This window comes from Periophthalmus magnuspinnatus, chromosome 12, assembly GCF_009829125.3.
Source record: "Periophthalmus magnuspinnatus isolate fPerMag1 chromosome 12, fPerMag1.2.pri, whole genome shotgun sequence".
NCBI lineage: Eukaryota > Metazoa > Chordata > Actinopteri > Gobiiformes > Gobiidae > Periophthalmus > Periophthalmus magnuspinnatus.
This window is the reverse complement of record NC_047137.1, coordinates 5,866,627-5,880,128: the sequence shown is the minus strand read 5'-3', so window position 1 is coordinate 5,880,128 and position 13,502 is coordinate 5,866,627. Positions and strand designations below refer to the sequence as shown.

Sequence of the window (13,502 nt, the reverse complement as noted above, 5' to 3'; positions counted from 1 at the left end):
TCACGACCATCTGAACTCAGGCAGATTCACCAGTAACCAGTCTCACATCCTCCTAAAGTATTGAAGAAGTGTGTTTTCAGGATCCCAGACAATGACAAAGCAGAAATGGAGAAATTAACACTTCTGCAACACCCTGCACTCTTTCTGATGTCTTAATAGATTCTTTTTTGTTCAAAACGGCATGTGGGTAATGATAAAAGAAGGAAACACTCATACTCATACTTGTCTTTACAATAACAACATAAAAATAAACAGTGTGGCATTTCTAACCTCAGATTTGCTATACATATTCTTAAGTATTATATGTGGTGGTGGTGGCTTTATTAAACCATTGAATTGCATTTTCTAGAACGGTAGTGAATATTGCAGACATGGTGCTTACACATATCCGCAGTGGGGGGAAAGCATTCATAGCTTAAGTTGCTTTGGCCCTTACTATTAAACATTTATCATGACACAGGGCAGTGCTTCCATGTGATGATGTCAGCTGAATCAAAGGTCACCCTGTCCTTGTGTTTCAGGCCATACAGCGCAGTGCTCTTTATAATACCACCTATATTAGGGCCCCCACAGCTCATAGTGTCATGCTCTTTGTCCCAACTAATAAGGGTCCAGGACATTTTTTATAGTGGTCCCCATGGAGACAGGCCCTTGTTACACATTGTGGAAAGACTTAATTCACCATGTACAAATAATTTATTAATAATTGATTTAAGTATGTAACTTTTTGGAGGTGAAAATCAACTGCATGACTCCTTGGGAAAAAAAAAACAAAAAAAAAACAAAACCCCAAAACAACACTTTGGAACATTCTCCATGGAGATACATATGCTTTATGCCATACTGTGGAGACAAGCATGAGAATGCCTTCCAACAGACCATATAAGAGTCAGGTTTGTGGAGATGCAAGCCCGCTTAGATTAAGAAGGCATGTTTTTATCGATGCAATAAAAACAGGCATAATGGCAAAAAGGCTACATACTATGGCTTTAAGAATGATTCAGGTTTAATAACTTCGTAATTAATGGTTTAGAGTTTGGAGTTTGGATTGGAGTATTAATAAATCTGTAACTTTTCTGGTGGAGGGTCTGTCAGCAGCTTTCTCCATGGAGATGTTATTACTAAGCTGCAATGTTAAACATTTCTATCTATCTATCTATCTATCTATCTATCTATCTATCTATCTATCTATCTATCTATCTATCTATCTATCTATCTATCTATCTATCTATCTATCTATCTATCTATCTATCTATCTATCTATCTATCTATCTATCTATCTATCTGACCTTTAAGAAGTTACTATTTGTTCATTATTAATTCATATTTTCTTAATGCATTATTTAGCCTTTATAATTGTTTTATGAACGTCTATTAGTTTTTTTTTTTCCATTTTCTTGTTTGCAAAGGAATTTCTGCTGCCTAATATTAAAGGCACTGCCTAAATAAATTCATGCCTAATTGCAAACATTTTTAAAATTGCCATTTCAATGTAATTGTGATCACGTTTGCAGCCACAGGGGCTAGTATTGGGCTGGGCTCATTGACTTGCTGCAGTGCTATTTGAAAAGCCTCCAAGCCTTCTGCAGTGAGTCGGAGCCCGAGCCCAGAACTGATGCGGACGCTTTTTGGGCCCGGACACACTCCTCGGTGCCAGCTTGTTTATCACACCACTCCACAGCCGCAGAGGGCGATCAGGAGATCCTCACCGAGAACAAGAGAGAAATATGACTTTGAACCACACATGTAATTGTCGGATAAACGGACAGTGATAAAGAACACAGTAATGTTAGAAACAATTTGAAGAGTGGCCGCTGGATGTGAGGTATGTTAGACTGTGTTAAGGCTGAACAAATTAAGATTGTGATTAAAATTGTGATTTTATGATTTTGTGATTTGAATTAAAAAATGATTCTGTTTTAAACATAAAGAATTTACTAAAATAAATAAATAAATAAACAAAAAAGAAAAAGAAAAAAATAAAAAAATAATTGAAAAATGAACTGACAAACTAGACTAATACAAGAATCATATTTCAGAACATGGTTTTACAGAACTAACTTTTAAAAATGCAGCCTTTGCGATTTACTAATTGCATCCATTCAATTGCGACTAATCTTAGAGCCCTACTAGACTAAGATATTGATGCTAATAATAACCTGAAGTAAGAGTCTGGCTATTCTAATTATCATGACCTCATATGACTGATACAACTCTGATACATTAGTGTCAACTGTCATCAGTCTCTGGCAAAGCAATAACAAAGTCAGCCATTAAAAGCTTAGGTAACCCGGTTATTGATGGTGGTTTTTAACTCGTATTTTAGCCGCTAAGTGCAGAGTGACAGTGGAGTGGTAGAGTTGCCGAGACTGCCTGCAGCCACGGTATGGTGCCTGTATGGTGACTGGAAGGGCATCTAGTGTAAATGTATGGCTGCTACATGTTTTTTTTTCCCCAAGTAGTGCTATCACAAAAGCAGAAATGTACACAGTAATGAATTAACTGCCTTGAAATAAGCAGTTTTGTTGTCTCTTCGTCATATTGTATGCAGTATTAAGGATGCACATCTTACGGTGTGACTTCATGGGGCATAAATCACTGCATAAATGGGCCTCCATTAAAGCTCATGGCACAGGCGGAAATGGTCTGTGGATTTTGACAGAATTAAACAAATGCAATAAAAGCAGGGACATTCACAACATCCTGACGCAGTTGTTTCTTCATGACTGATAATCGTTAACACTGACCCAAATGACCTCTGATTAGAGTAAAGCATTCAGAATGATAGAGGATCAATAAACGGTTTACGACACCAAGTGACCAGAAAAGCATCTCTACGCTAAAGCTACTGTTAGTGGAAAACACACTGCATTAATGGAATAATGGATAGTGTGTGAGCTAAAACGTGCGCAGAGAAAATGCAGAGTACTGACGACAAGTTTATCTATTTTGAAATGTGTGTTTAGCTGTTCAATATGTCTTTTTAAACACTTCCTCATTTGTTCAACTAGTAGTTTAGGGAATGCTCAGAAACAGACATCTGAAGAGCGCTGTCCCTGGTGCTGAACTGGTGAACTATAACGCCTGCGTAGTCCTGTGCTATAAACGAACCCACCTTACGCGTGCGTAAAATCAAACAAACAAAAAAGGGAGTATGTAGTATAGAGTGCTCTCGTCCTGTCCACGTGGTCCACAGTCCAGACCCGGTGGTACCCCGGCCTGAAATTTCCCTACTTCCTCCCTCCTCCCTCCCTCTCTCGTTCTCTCCCTCCCTTCCTCTCTCTCTCTCTCTCGCTCTCTCTCTCTCTCCTCCCCCCCTCGCTCTCCTCTCTCCCCCCTCTCTCTCGCCCCCCTCTCTCTCTCAGTCTCTCTCCTCTCTCTCTCTCCTCTCTCTCTCTCCTCTCTCATTGAGTACGAACACTGAGGGACACCGGCTCAGAGCCTGATATAAAAGGCTCGCAAAGAGGAGCCCTCAGTCGCTCAGAGCCACACCTGCACACACACCACACACACCACACACACCTCCACGTGTACTCGGTACTCTGCCTCAGTGTGTCCCAGTTCTGCAGCGCCCCAGTCAGGCATGGACCCCGTAGGGAGCCCGTTCAGAAGAACCATGGAGACCCGGACCTACTACAGCCGGCCCGTCGGGTCCCCATCCAGCGGATTCCGCTCCCAGTCGTGGTCCCGTGCGAGTCCCGCCTCCACTGTGAGCTACAAGCGCACTGTCAATGTGCCGGTGTCCCGCGCACATAGTAATATAGAGAGCGCAGACTTCAGCCTAAACGGGGAATACACGCGCGCCTCAGAGAAGGAGCAGCTACAGGGGCTCAATGACCGTTTTGCTGTCTACATTGACAAGGTGCACTTCCTCGAGCAGCACAACCAGCAGCTCGAGGCAGAGATCCAGGCTCTGCGGGAGAGGCAGGTGTCCCGGACCCAGTTAGGAGACGCATACGACCAGGAGCTGCGTGAGCTGCGACTGGCTCTGGAGCAGGTACACCGTGAAAAGGCTCAGGTGCACCTGGACTCAGAGCGCTTGGAGGAGGACATTCAGCGGCTCCGCGACCGCTTTGAGGACGAGGCCCGGCTCCGCGAGGACACCGAAGCAATCATCCGGGTCCTGAAGAAGGACACAAGCGACTCAGACCTGCTCAAGGCAGAGCTCGAGAAGAAGGTTCAATCTCTTCAGGACGAGGTGGCTTTCATCCGGAATAACCACGAAGAAGAAGTACGCGAGCTGCTTGCGCAGATACAGGAGGCACAGGTGCGCGTGGAGCGCCGAGATACGCACAAGGCTGACATCACCGATGCTCTGCGCGAGATCCGCTCCGAGCTCGAGGGTCACTCCACACAGAACATACAGCACGTAGAAGCCTGGTTTACAAATCGTTATGCAAAATTAACCGAGGCTGCAGAACAGAACAAGGATGCTATCAAGTCTGCGCGTGACGAGATCGCAGAATACCGCCGCCAACTCCAGAGCAAGACCGTGGAGCTGGAGTCAGTGCGCGGCACCAGGGATTCCCTCGAGCGGCAGCTCAATGACATCGAAGACCGCCACAACAGCGATCTGGCGAGTCTCCAGGTAAAGCCCGAGAATCCTTTAAAACACTTTATTTGTGCTGTGTCATGGCCCTCACTGACATATGTAAAGAGAGCAACACTGAGATGTTTCAGGTTTATAATGATGAAGTTTGTTAGAGGTTACGTAAGGTCATAGGGCTGTAGTTTTATATGCTACTTACACCCAGACAGTTTTGTATGAATTAAAAGTTGTTACACTTAACAGTAATAAGCCTCTGTGTAAATATCTTAGTGAGCTGCGCATAGTCCTGTGCGTAATGCGGTGTTGCAGCATTTTAGTGCTGCGTCATGCTGGCTCTGTGCGCATCAGCGCCTCTCCCAAACTCTCTGTCCCTCTCCCAAACTCTCAGTACCTCTCTGCACTCTCAGATTAATCACGTTCTTTGGAACAGTTATGGGGAGACGCAGCAGCACACTTTCTCTGAATGCTGAGTGCTGAGTCAGAGGCGTGGGTCGATGCGACCATTGGCTCCTGTATTGTCCTCACATCACACCACTCGCAGTGGGAGGGGTGGGGCGTGGGGGGTTGCCCTTGAAAATCAGACCCTGAACAAATGCAGAGGACTGTACTGCGTCATAATGAAATTATTTAAGAAACAAGAGAGTTAAGTAAGTATTTGTTGGATCAAGGATAATGACCTACACTCATGACTGCCTAGTGTCTAGACATAATCAAACACACAATGACAGCAATGATGTTTGTATTTGTACAGGAGACCATCCACCAACTGGACAATGAGCTCAAGAGCACCAAATGGGAGATGGCCCGTCACCTTCGTGAATACCAGGATCTGCTCAATGTCAAGATGGCTCTGGACATTGAAATTGCTGCATACAGGTAAAAAGTGATTTAAAAGCAGCAGATCTAATCCGCCATCACTTGTGAAGGACTTTGAATAATAAGCAGTGACAGTGAGTAATACAGATTAATTTGACAAGTTGACATCAGAATTCAAAGAGAGAGAAGCATTAACCCCTTCTCAAGAAATGGAATCCAGTAATTTAATCCAATGTTTGTGGGTAACAAAATTAGAAAACCTGTCCACAACTTTTTTCTTTCTTTTTAAAACATCCCATTATTGATGTATTGTGCAATATACATGTCTGTGTGTACTCTGGCTTATTTGTAAGAATGATGATAGAACTGCAATTCTACAATTCAACAGTAAGCCAATGTGTAGTCATACATCAGGACAATATCAATGCTTTTGGAACACTTGAGAAACTTAAAAATATTGGCTGTTTGTTAGTTTAAGTTACTCAGGCCTCATGTGAGTTTTGTCTTTCTTCAGGAAACTTCTGGAAGGTGAAGAGACCCACTTTAGCACTTTCCCATACCGCCAGACCATCACCAAAACCAAGTCTGAGGCTCCCAGGCTGAAAGTGCAGCACAAGTTTGTGGAGGAGATCATTGAAGAGACCAGGGTGGAGGATGACAAAGCTGAAATGGATGAAGCTTTGGCTGAGATTGCTCAGGAGCTCTCCGCTACTCTGGAGGAAGATGGAAACGAAGAGGAGGGAGAGGAGGAGGGAGAGGAAGAGGAAGTAATAGCCGCTTCTGAAGCTAAAGTCAGCTCTAGCGCCCCAGGTGATGAGGGTGAGGAGGAGGAGGAAGAGGGAAAAGAAGGAGGAGAGGAAGAGGAGGAAGAGGAGGAGGGTGAAGGGGAAGCGGGCGAGGAAGGAGAGAAGGAGGAAGAGGAAGGGGGAGATGAAGAAGGAGGAGACGAGGAAGGAGACAAGGATGCTGAGGATGAGGCGGGAGGGGATGAAGGTGAGGAGGGAGGAGAGGAAGGAGATGAGGTGGTGGAGGAGACGGTGCTGTGCTCCAAAGCTCCAGAGTCCAAAGCATCCCCAGACAAGGAGAAAGAGGGGAGTGGAGGAGAGGAAGAGGCAGCTGAGGAAGGTACATATTTTGATGTTTTTAAAGGTATGTGACACTTACATCACCACATCAAAATTGTGACTAAAGTAAATCCATAACTAAATCTGGACTAGACCAGGAGTAAACCAATTCTACATTTGGGCTCAAACTAGGACAAAACTAGGACTAAAAATGTGTGAAACCATCCTAAGTCAAAGTATAGTCTATAATAAGCAAAAACCACAAACCTGCTTTTTATTACAATTAATTAATGTTCTTACATGATTTTATCTCACAAGGGAGGTATAATCTTTGATATAATTTTTCCAATTATTGTATCTTTTGTATCAGAAGCTGGTGATGACAAGGAAGAAGAAGCAGATGAGGAAAAAGCATCTAAAAGTGGAGATGAGAAGGAGGACAAAGATGACAGCAAGAAGGATGAGAAGAAAGAAGAACCTGTCTCTAAGAGTGAAGCTCCAAAGACAGAATCTAAAGCTACCAAATCTGAGTCACCCAAGTCTGAATCTCCTAAGGGTGGATCTCCTAAGTCCGAGTCTCCCAAACCTGAATCTCCTAAGTCAGAATCTCCCAAACCTGAATCTCCTAAGTCAGAATCTCCCAAGTCTGGTTCTCCCAAGTCTGAGTCTCCAAAGCCTAGTAGCCCCAAAGAAAGCTCTCCTAAGTCCGAATCTCCAAAAGCTCAGTCCCCCAAAAAGGAGACCGCGCCCAAGGATGACAAACCAGAGAAGCCAGATGACAAGAAGGTTGAGAAGAAAGACGCGGCCCTGAACGGAGACGTAGATAAGAAAAAAGATGAAGAAAAAGAAGTGATTGCCAACGGCATGGACGAGAGCCCCGTGAAAGATGACGCTGGCCAAAAAGTCGTCATCACCCAAACGGTGGAAACCATTACCACAGGAGAAGATGGCTCCAAGCACGTCACCAAATCTGTCACGGTTACAGAGACGATGAAGGAAGTGGAGGAGGATGTTCATGAGAAGCTGGTGGCCACGAAGAAGACAGAAAAACACTCCACCCAGACCGTCAAGCAGGTGACCGAGGCAGAGTAGGAGGAGGCCACGACAAAGGGCGGAACCGGAGAAGTCAAGCAAAGACGAAGCAATCAACCAATCATAACAGCTAGAGCGGCGTACTACAAGATAACCACAACATGATCCTAGAAGCCAAAAACAAAACGCTAAACATCTCCAAAATGCATGTCGAGTGAAAGCTTTAAGTGGGCGGAGCAAAGACGTTTGGTTATTACTTAATTCTTTATTTCTTTATGCAGTTCATATGGGGGAAAAGGGGGAGGGGTCTCTGCATGCTAGCTCAGGGGAGAGGGTGAACGTCCTCTCGAATGTGTATGATAGGAACACATTGTAAAAAAGAGTCAATATATATATAAATATCAAAGCAATGAATGCACTAAGGGTGGGAGAGCAAGATCTATATTATTAAGAGGTTTTTTGAGTACTATAAAGGGATAAAGGGGCAGCTAAGGAGGGAGGGTTGAAGAAGCCTTACTGTACTTGAGATGTTAAATCTACTGAGCCAAAAAAGTAACTAACAACACCAACGACAGCATAGAAAGTCCCAGGGCAACTGAACGATGGATCATATTACATCAAGTACCCGAAGCTTAACCAACCTACAGAAGACTACTAGCCTTAAACATGCTTTTTATCAGTGTCTGTTATGTTTACCTGAGTGCAACTGAAAATAATCAATTCACTGTACATGCGCCGATATGTGCGTTCCTGTATGCATAGGATGGACTTGAATTTAATTACAAAATAAATGAGGTGCTACTGTTTGCAATCCCATGTCTCTAGACATCATGAACAACTTCCCAGCAGCATTTGCTCAATAAATGTCAAAACAAACTCTACAAACTCTATCTCGGTGTGTTACTTTATTGCTTTCCTTACACTCTGCGCTGATGATTAACACATTACAATATAATTACAGTGCTGTGTAATAGGGTTTGCACACAAAACAGATTCATTTGGGATATGATAAGCACAAAGATGATGAAACCTTTAACCATTTTAATTACAGAGTACTTTAGGGTTAATGGTTGGGTTTAATAGGTATTGGGTTGGCAGTGGCTCAATGGAATATTTGCTCAGAAAACACAAAAATTGAAAGGTTAGCTGTTTAATCCCAGGTCCAAAAGCAAACAGCTAATGTGTACTTAGGCAAGACCCTTCACCCATGCAAATTATGTTGTAAGTAAATGAATTATACCTTAAATAGTAAAGCACTGGGTAGAAAAATTGCTTAGAAAACTACTCTATAAAAGTAATCTGTAATATTTTTATTTATGTTAGAGCAGAATATGCAACACAGGATTAAATGATTGGGAGTTAAAGTAACTGTATGCATACTTACTGAACCTCCAAAATTCACTAAGAAGCAAACTAATTAATGATTGACTGCAGGTGCTGGGATTGAGATGGTGAGTCCTTTTAGGTTTAAACCAACTTGATTTCACCATTGAAACTGGCAACCCAAATGAGAGACTCACGAGAGGCTCATCCTGCTTTCGAATGGAATAATCATAAGAGCCAAAACATCAGCTTATATCTTAACACGAAAATGGGACATCATGTCGAATGTTTTTGTAATTAAGCACTAGACTTGTTATCAGAAAAAGCTATATTTGAATAGGTTTACCTCATATCTGGGGACACAGATAGATCAAGTTCAAGGTCAAAAAACTAAAAGTGAAAATCAATTTTTTGAGTGAATACCGCAATGGAAAATTCATGGGCCTACCCTGAGACATTAGTAATTACAGGTTACAGATGGTGTATGATGTTTAATTTATTATATTGAATCATACGGATTTAGGGTGTTTGTTTTCCATGTAATTCCCCAGTGCTGCAGGATAGAACTAATTGGGATATTACTTGATGTTTCCTCAAAAGAAGACCATTAAAGACCTGTATAAACATACATATAACATATTATTTAAACAATGTAAGGCTAAATCACCTGTTAATCAATTATTCAACCTAGGCATTTCTAAAAGGAGTTTGAATACAGAACATCATTTTGGATTTTAATGCCATAATGATATATGATATGATATGCCATAATGATACAATGATATATTATATTATCATATCCCAATACCTCTAAATACAGAACTGTGCTGTAAGATAAAAGATGATTGAAAAGTGTATTAAGGGTTGTAAGAAGTGTTTATTCGATCACCAAAACACACACGTACATCCAGCATTTAGGCATGTTACATTCAAGTTTATACTGACATCCTTTTTGGACAAGTTTGGATATTGGCAAGCAGGTAACCTTGACTTTTGCTGTAAATAGCTACTGTACTTTGTAGACAGAGCACCATGGAACAAGCGGATGCCTCTATTAGAATGGAGCATTGGGAGCGCAGCTGACTTACTTCTTACTCTTGGTGTCAGAGTCTTTGCTCTTGTCCTCTGCAGGTTTTGCGGCTTTGTCTTCCTCCTTCTTTGGTTCAGCTTTCTTTGGAGCAGCCTTCTCTTCTTTCTTCTCCTCTTTCTTCTCTTCTTTCTTCTCTGCTTTTTCTGGAGCAGGTTTCTCTTCTTTCTCTGCCTTTTCTGCCTTCTCTGGAGCAGGCTTGTCTTCTTTTTTGCTCACAGCTTCATCCTTTTCCTTGCCGGATTTGTCTTTCTTTTCTGGAGCGGCTTTTTCCTCTTTTTCTGGAGCTTTCTCTACTTTCTTAGCCTCAGCCTTCTCTTCTTTCTCCTGTTTATCATCACCCTTTTTTGGCTCTTCCTCCTTCTCGTCTTTTTGTTCATCTTTGGTGTCAGTGTCATCGTCGCCTCCTTCGTCCTTGTCTTCCTCTTCCTCTTTTACGTCACTCTCTCCTTCCTCATCTCCTTTGTCATCTTTCTCCCCTTCTCCCTCCTCCTCCTCTGCAGCTTCGGTCTCTTCTCCTTTTTGCTCTTCGTCATCACCACCTGCTCAAAACAGGAATAATAACAATACTTTTGAATATGGTCAATTTTATAACAGCTCACTAGATTTTAGCGTGCAGAACGAGTGAATGAATAGTGCCTGACAATATTTTTAAGCTGCTATATTTTTGCCATTATATATTGAATTCATAGGAACATTAACAGCAATTGAATTCTGCCAACTGGACAAGTTTTTAAGAGTGATAAGACTTTGTTTTGCCACTCATAGTAGTATAGAAGTAGCCTCTTCACTTCTGACAGAATTATAGTAAATCACTGCCTTACATTTGTCTGAAGGGAGGAATTAACTACACTGAAACAAACACATCCTAGTTGTTTTCGGTAAGGTGTTTCTGTAATTGTTTAAGTCAACTGAACTACCCTAAGGTGTGAACTGTGAACCTGAGTCTTATTTTGCATAATTGCTCATATCCCTAATGAGTTATCTAGCTCCTGTTATAGCCTTAATCGTTTTGGTCCGAGAATGAAACAGTAACAGGGACAATAATAGAAATTCCATTGCATTTCCACTTGATTTAAAAGGTAGCAAATATTAGAAAGATGCTAGAGATATTTTAAGTGACATTAGGTATAAGAAAATAGGAAAAGTTTTACTGAAATCTTTTATGTTGTGTTGTAAATAGATTACTTTCAATTGTATCTGCGTTTCTTAGTGGGCAAAACTATACGGACGTCATGATGAAATTCAAATTCTTCAAAAAGGTCTAGGGTTTTCTTCTAACCTTCCTCTGCCTCTGTAGCCTCCTCCTCTCCTTCTTTAGCCTCTTCTTCCTCCTCTTTCTCCCCCTCTCCCTCGTCGTCTCCTCCCTCCTCTTCCTCCCCTTTCTCCTCCTCCTCTTCCTCCTTGGCCTCCTCAGTCTCCTCTGCTCCCTCCTCTTCTGCTTCCTTCTCCTCCTCTTCCTCCTCCTCTTCCTCAGCAGGTGGGCTAGCCTCTGCTTTGGGGGCCTGGCTGGCAGAGATGAGACCCTCGGTGGTGCTGGAGCTGAGTAGGCGTGATGTCATCAGGTAGGAGGTGCCTGAGCTCAAGCTGGAGAACATGGGGCGGCTGTAGGAGGGGGCGGACAGGCTGTGGCTATACAGAGAAGCCACGGCCCCGACTCCGCCCACATTGAAGCGAGACTCCTCCCCCTCCAGCAACTTCCTGTATGGGGAATCAGACACAGAAGATGTAGTGGGGCTTAGAGGACATTTTTTTGTTTCTGACATAATACATTCATGATTGTTTTTCATGGTAAACTAAACTAGCTTTACTTGGGAAAAAAAAACAAAACCTAAAAACAAGCCACTCTCAATGGGAATTCTGTCATTTATCAGTACAGTAGTTAACTTTGCCTTGGGATGGTTAAAGCAGTAAGAGGGTAAAAGTAAATGACTTCAAATTCATTGACTTAGAACCTTATGATAAAATATCTTGTTTCACCTATATGCAGCAATCTCGATATCCAGAGCCATCTTGACATTCAGAAGGTCTTGGTACTCTTTCATATAACGAGCCATTTCCTGTTTGGTGCCCCTCAGCTCGTTCTCCAAGTCTCCAATAGTGTCCTACAAAGAGGACGACACGTGAGACGTGATAGTGCAGACATTATTACAATACAGAAAGGATGTCAGGTATCAGATAACCATTCCTGTAACACTCACATGCATAGCTGCTATTTCTGCGCTGTTCTTGTCTTCAATCTCGTGTAGCTGTTTCTCCAGAGACTCGTTCAGGCCTCTGCACGCATCAATTTCCAGGATGCGGTTTTGCAGCTGGCGTCTGTACTCTCCTGCTTCATCTTTGGTGCTCCTCACTGCGTCTGTGTGCTGGGCCACAGTCTCAGTCAGCGTGCCTACCTTACCCCTGAACCACTCCTCTGCCGCCTGGATGTTCCTGGCTGCAAGCCTCTCATACTGGGATCGGATGTCCCGCAGAGCCCCGGACAGATCTGGAGCTGCAGTCTCAGACTCTACAGCGACCTGCACCCCCAGATGCACCTGGGCCTGGAGCTCAGCCAGTTCACTTTCATGGACCCTCTTGAGGAAGGCCAGTTCTTCCAGCAGGATTTCAACACTCTTCTCTAGTTCGGACTTTGCCAAAGCGGCCTGATCAGCTTCACGCCTGGCCTCCATGAGACGAGCCTCGGCATCTTCACGAGCCACGACTTCCTCTTCATAACGGCCCTGCAGAGCACTCAGGGTCTGCTCCAGGCGCTCCCTCTGCCCCAGAGCAGCTTGTTGCTCTGCCCTGGCCTCATCCACCGCAGCCCTGAGAGCTCGGGCCTCCTGCTCGTACAGTGACCTCAGACGAGATGGCTCAGTGTGCCTCTGCCTCAGAATCATCAGCTCAGCCTCTAGAGCGCGGTTCTGCTGCTCCAGCTCCCTCACCCTCTCGATGAAGCCAGCAAAGCGGTCATTGAGGTTCTGCAGTTGGGATCGCTCCTGGGTACGAACCGCCCGAAAGTCTGAGCTGATCTGGGCCGCCTGGCTGAGCTCCAGCTCCAGAGACTGGGCCTGGGAGGAGGAGGAGAGCAGCACCCGACCCGGAGAGGAGTACTGCACACGGGAAGAGGAGGACACGGTGTGGGGGGTGTACACAGCGTGGGTCCTGCCTCGAGAGACGCGGGGGGGAGACTCCACATACCAGCGACGGTAGGATGGGGAAGGTGAGTAGTAGGGGTCATATCCAAGGCTACTCATGGTGAGGACAAGGCTGCTCTCCCTCTCCTCTGACTGATTGTGTGATGTGGGCTCGGCTCAGGTCTAAGCCTCGACTGCTCACTGCTGCAGCACCTCCGCCTTTTATACACGGAGAGGGAGCTCTGACGCAAGCGCTTTCCCCAAACTCTGACAATGCAGCCTTGATAGTCTTACACTGCAATGGGAGACAGCAAGACAGCAGGCACTCTGGGAATACATGTGGGAGGAATATCGGACAGGGTTAATGAGGGAAGAGGGAGAATACAAGGTGATTGACAGAATGACAACACTTACCATTTCTTAGTTTTTTAACATTCTAGTCACAATACAATAAAATAACAGCCATATATAAGTAAATTTTTGATATAAATAAAAGCAGAATCACAGCTGGA

General features: G+C 43.9%; 2 protein-coding genes across 4 annotated transcripts; one reads left to right on the top strand and one right to left on the bottom strand.

Moving 5' to 3' along the window:
- The first annotated feature begins 3,465 nt into the window (after window positions 1-3,465).
- nefma (neurofilament medium chain a) lies at window positions 3,466-8,346 on the top strand. 2 transcript variants are annotated; one of them, XM_033976283.2, is made up of 4 exons: window positions 3,466-4,588; window positions 5,301-5,425; window positions 5,880-6,490; window positions 6,803-8,346. In XM_033976283.2, exons 1-4 carry the CDS (start codon window positions 3,584-3,586, stop codon window positions 7,519-7,521), a joined length of 2,460 nt encoding a protein of 819 aa, XP_033832174.1. In that variant the 5' UTR covers window positions 3,466-3,583; the 3' UTR covers window positions 7,522-8,346. The 2 variants fall into 2 exon arrangements, with proteins under 2 accessions (XP_033832174.1, XP_033832173.1); XM_033976282.2 differs by having other exon boundaries at window positions 6,800-8,346.
- Window positions 8,347-9,641: 1,295 nt separating this feature from the next.
- Window positions 9,642-13,296, bottom strand: nefla (neurofilament light chain a). 2 transcript variants are annotated; one of them, XM_055225615.1, is made up of 4 exons: window positions 12,073-13,296; window positions 11,852-11,976; window positions 11,154-11,572; window positions 9,642-10,416 (listed from the first exon to the last, which is right to left on the bottom strand). In XM_055225615.1, the coding sequence occupies exons 1-4, from the start codon at window positions 13,108-13,110 to the stop codon at window positions 9,869-9,871; spliced, it is 2,130 nt and encodes a 709-aa protein (XP_055081590.1). In that variant the 5' UTR covers window positions 13,111-13,296; the 3' UTR covers window positions 9,642-9,868. The 2 variants fall into 2 exon arrangements, with proteins under 2 accessions (XP_055081590.1, XP_033832135.1); XM_033976244.2 differs by having other exon boundaries at window positions 9,642-10,413; window positions 12,073-13,293.
- Window positions 13,297-13,502: the final 206 nt, after the last annotated feature.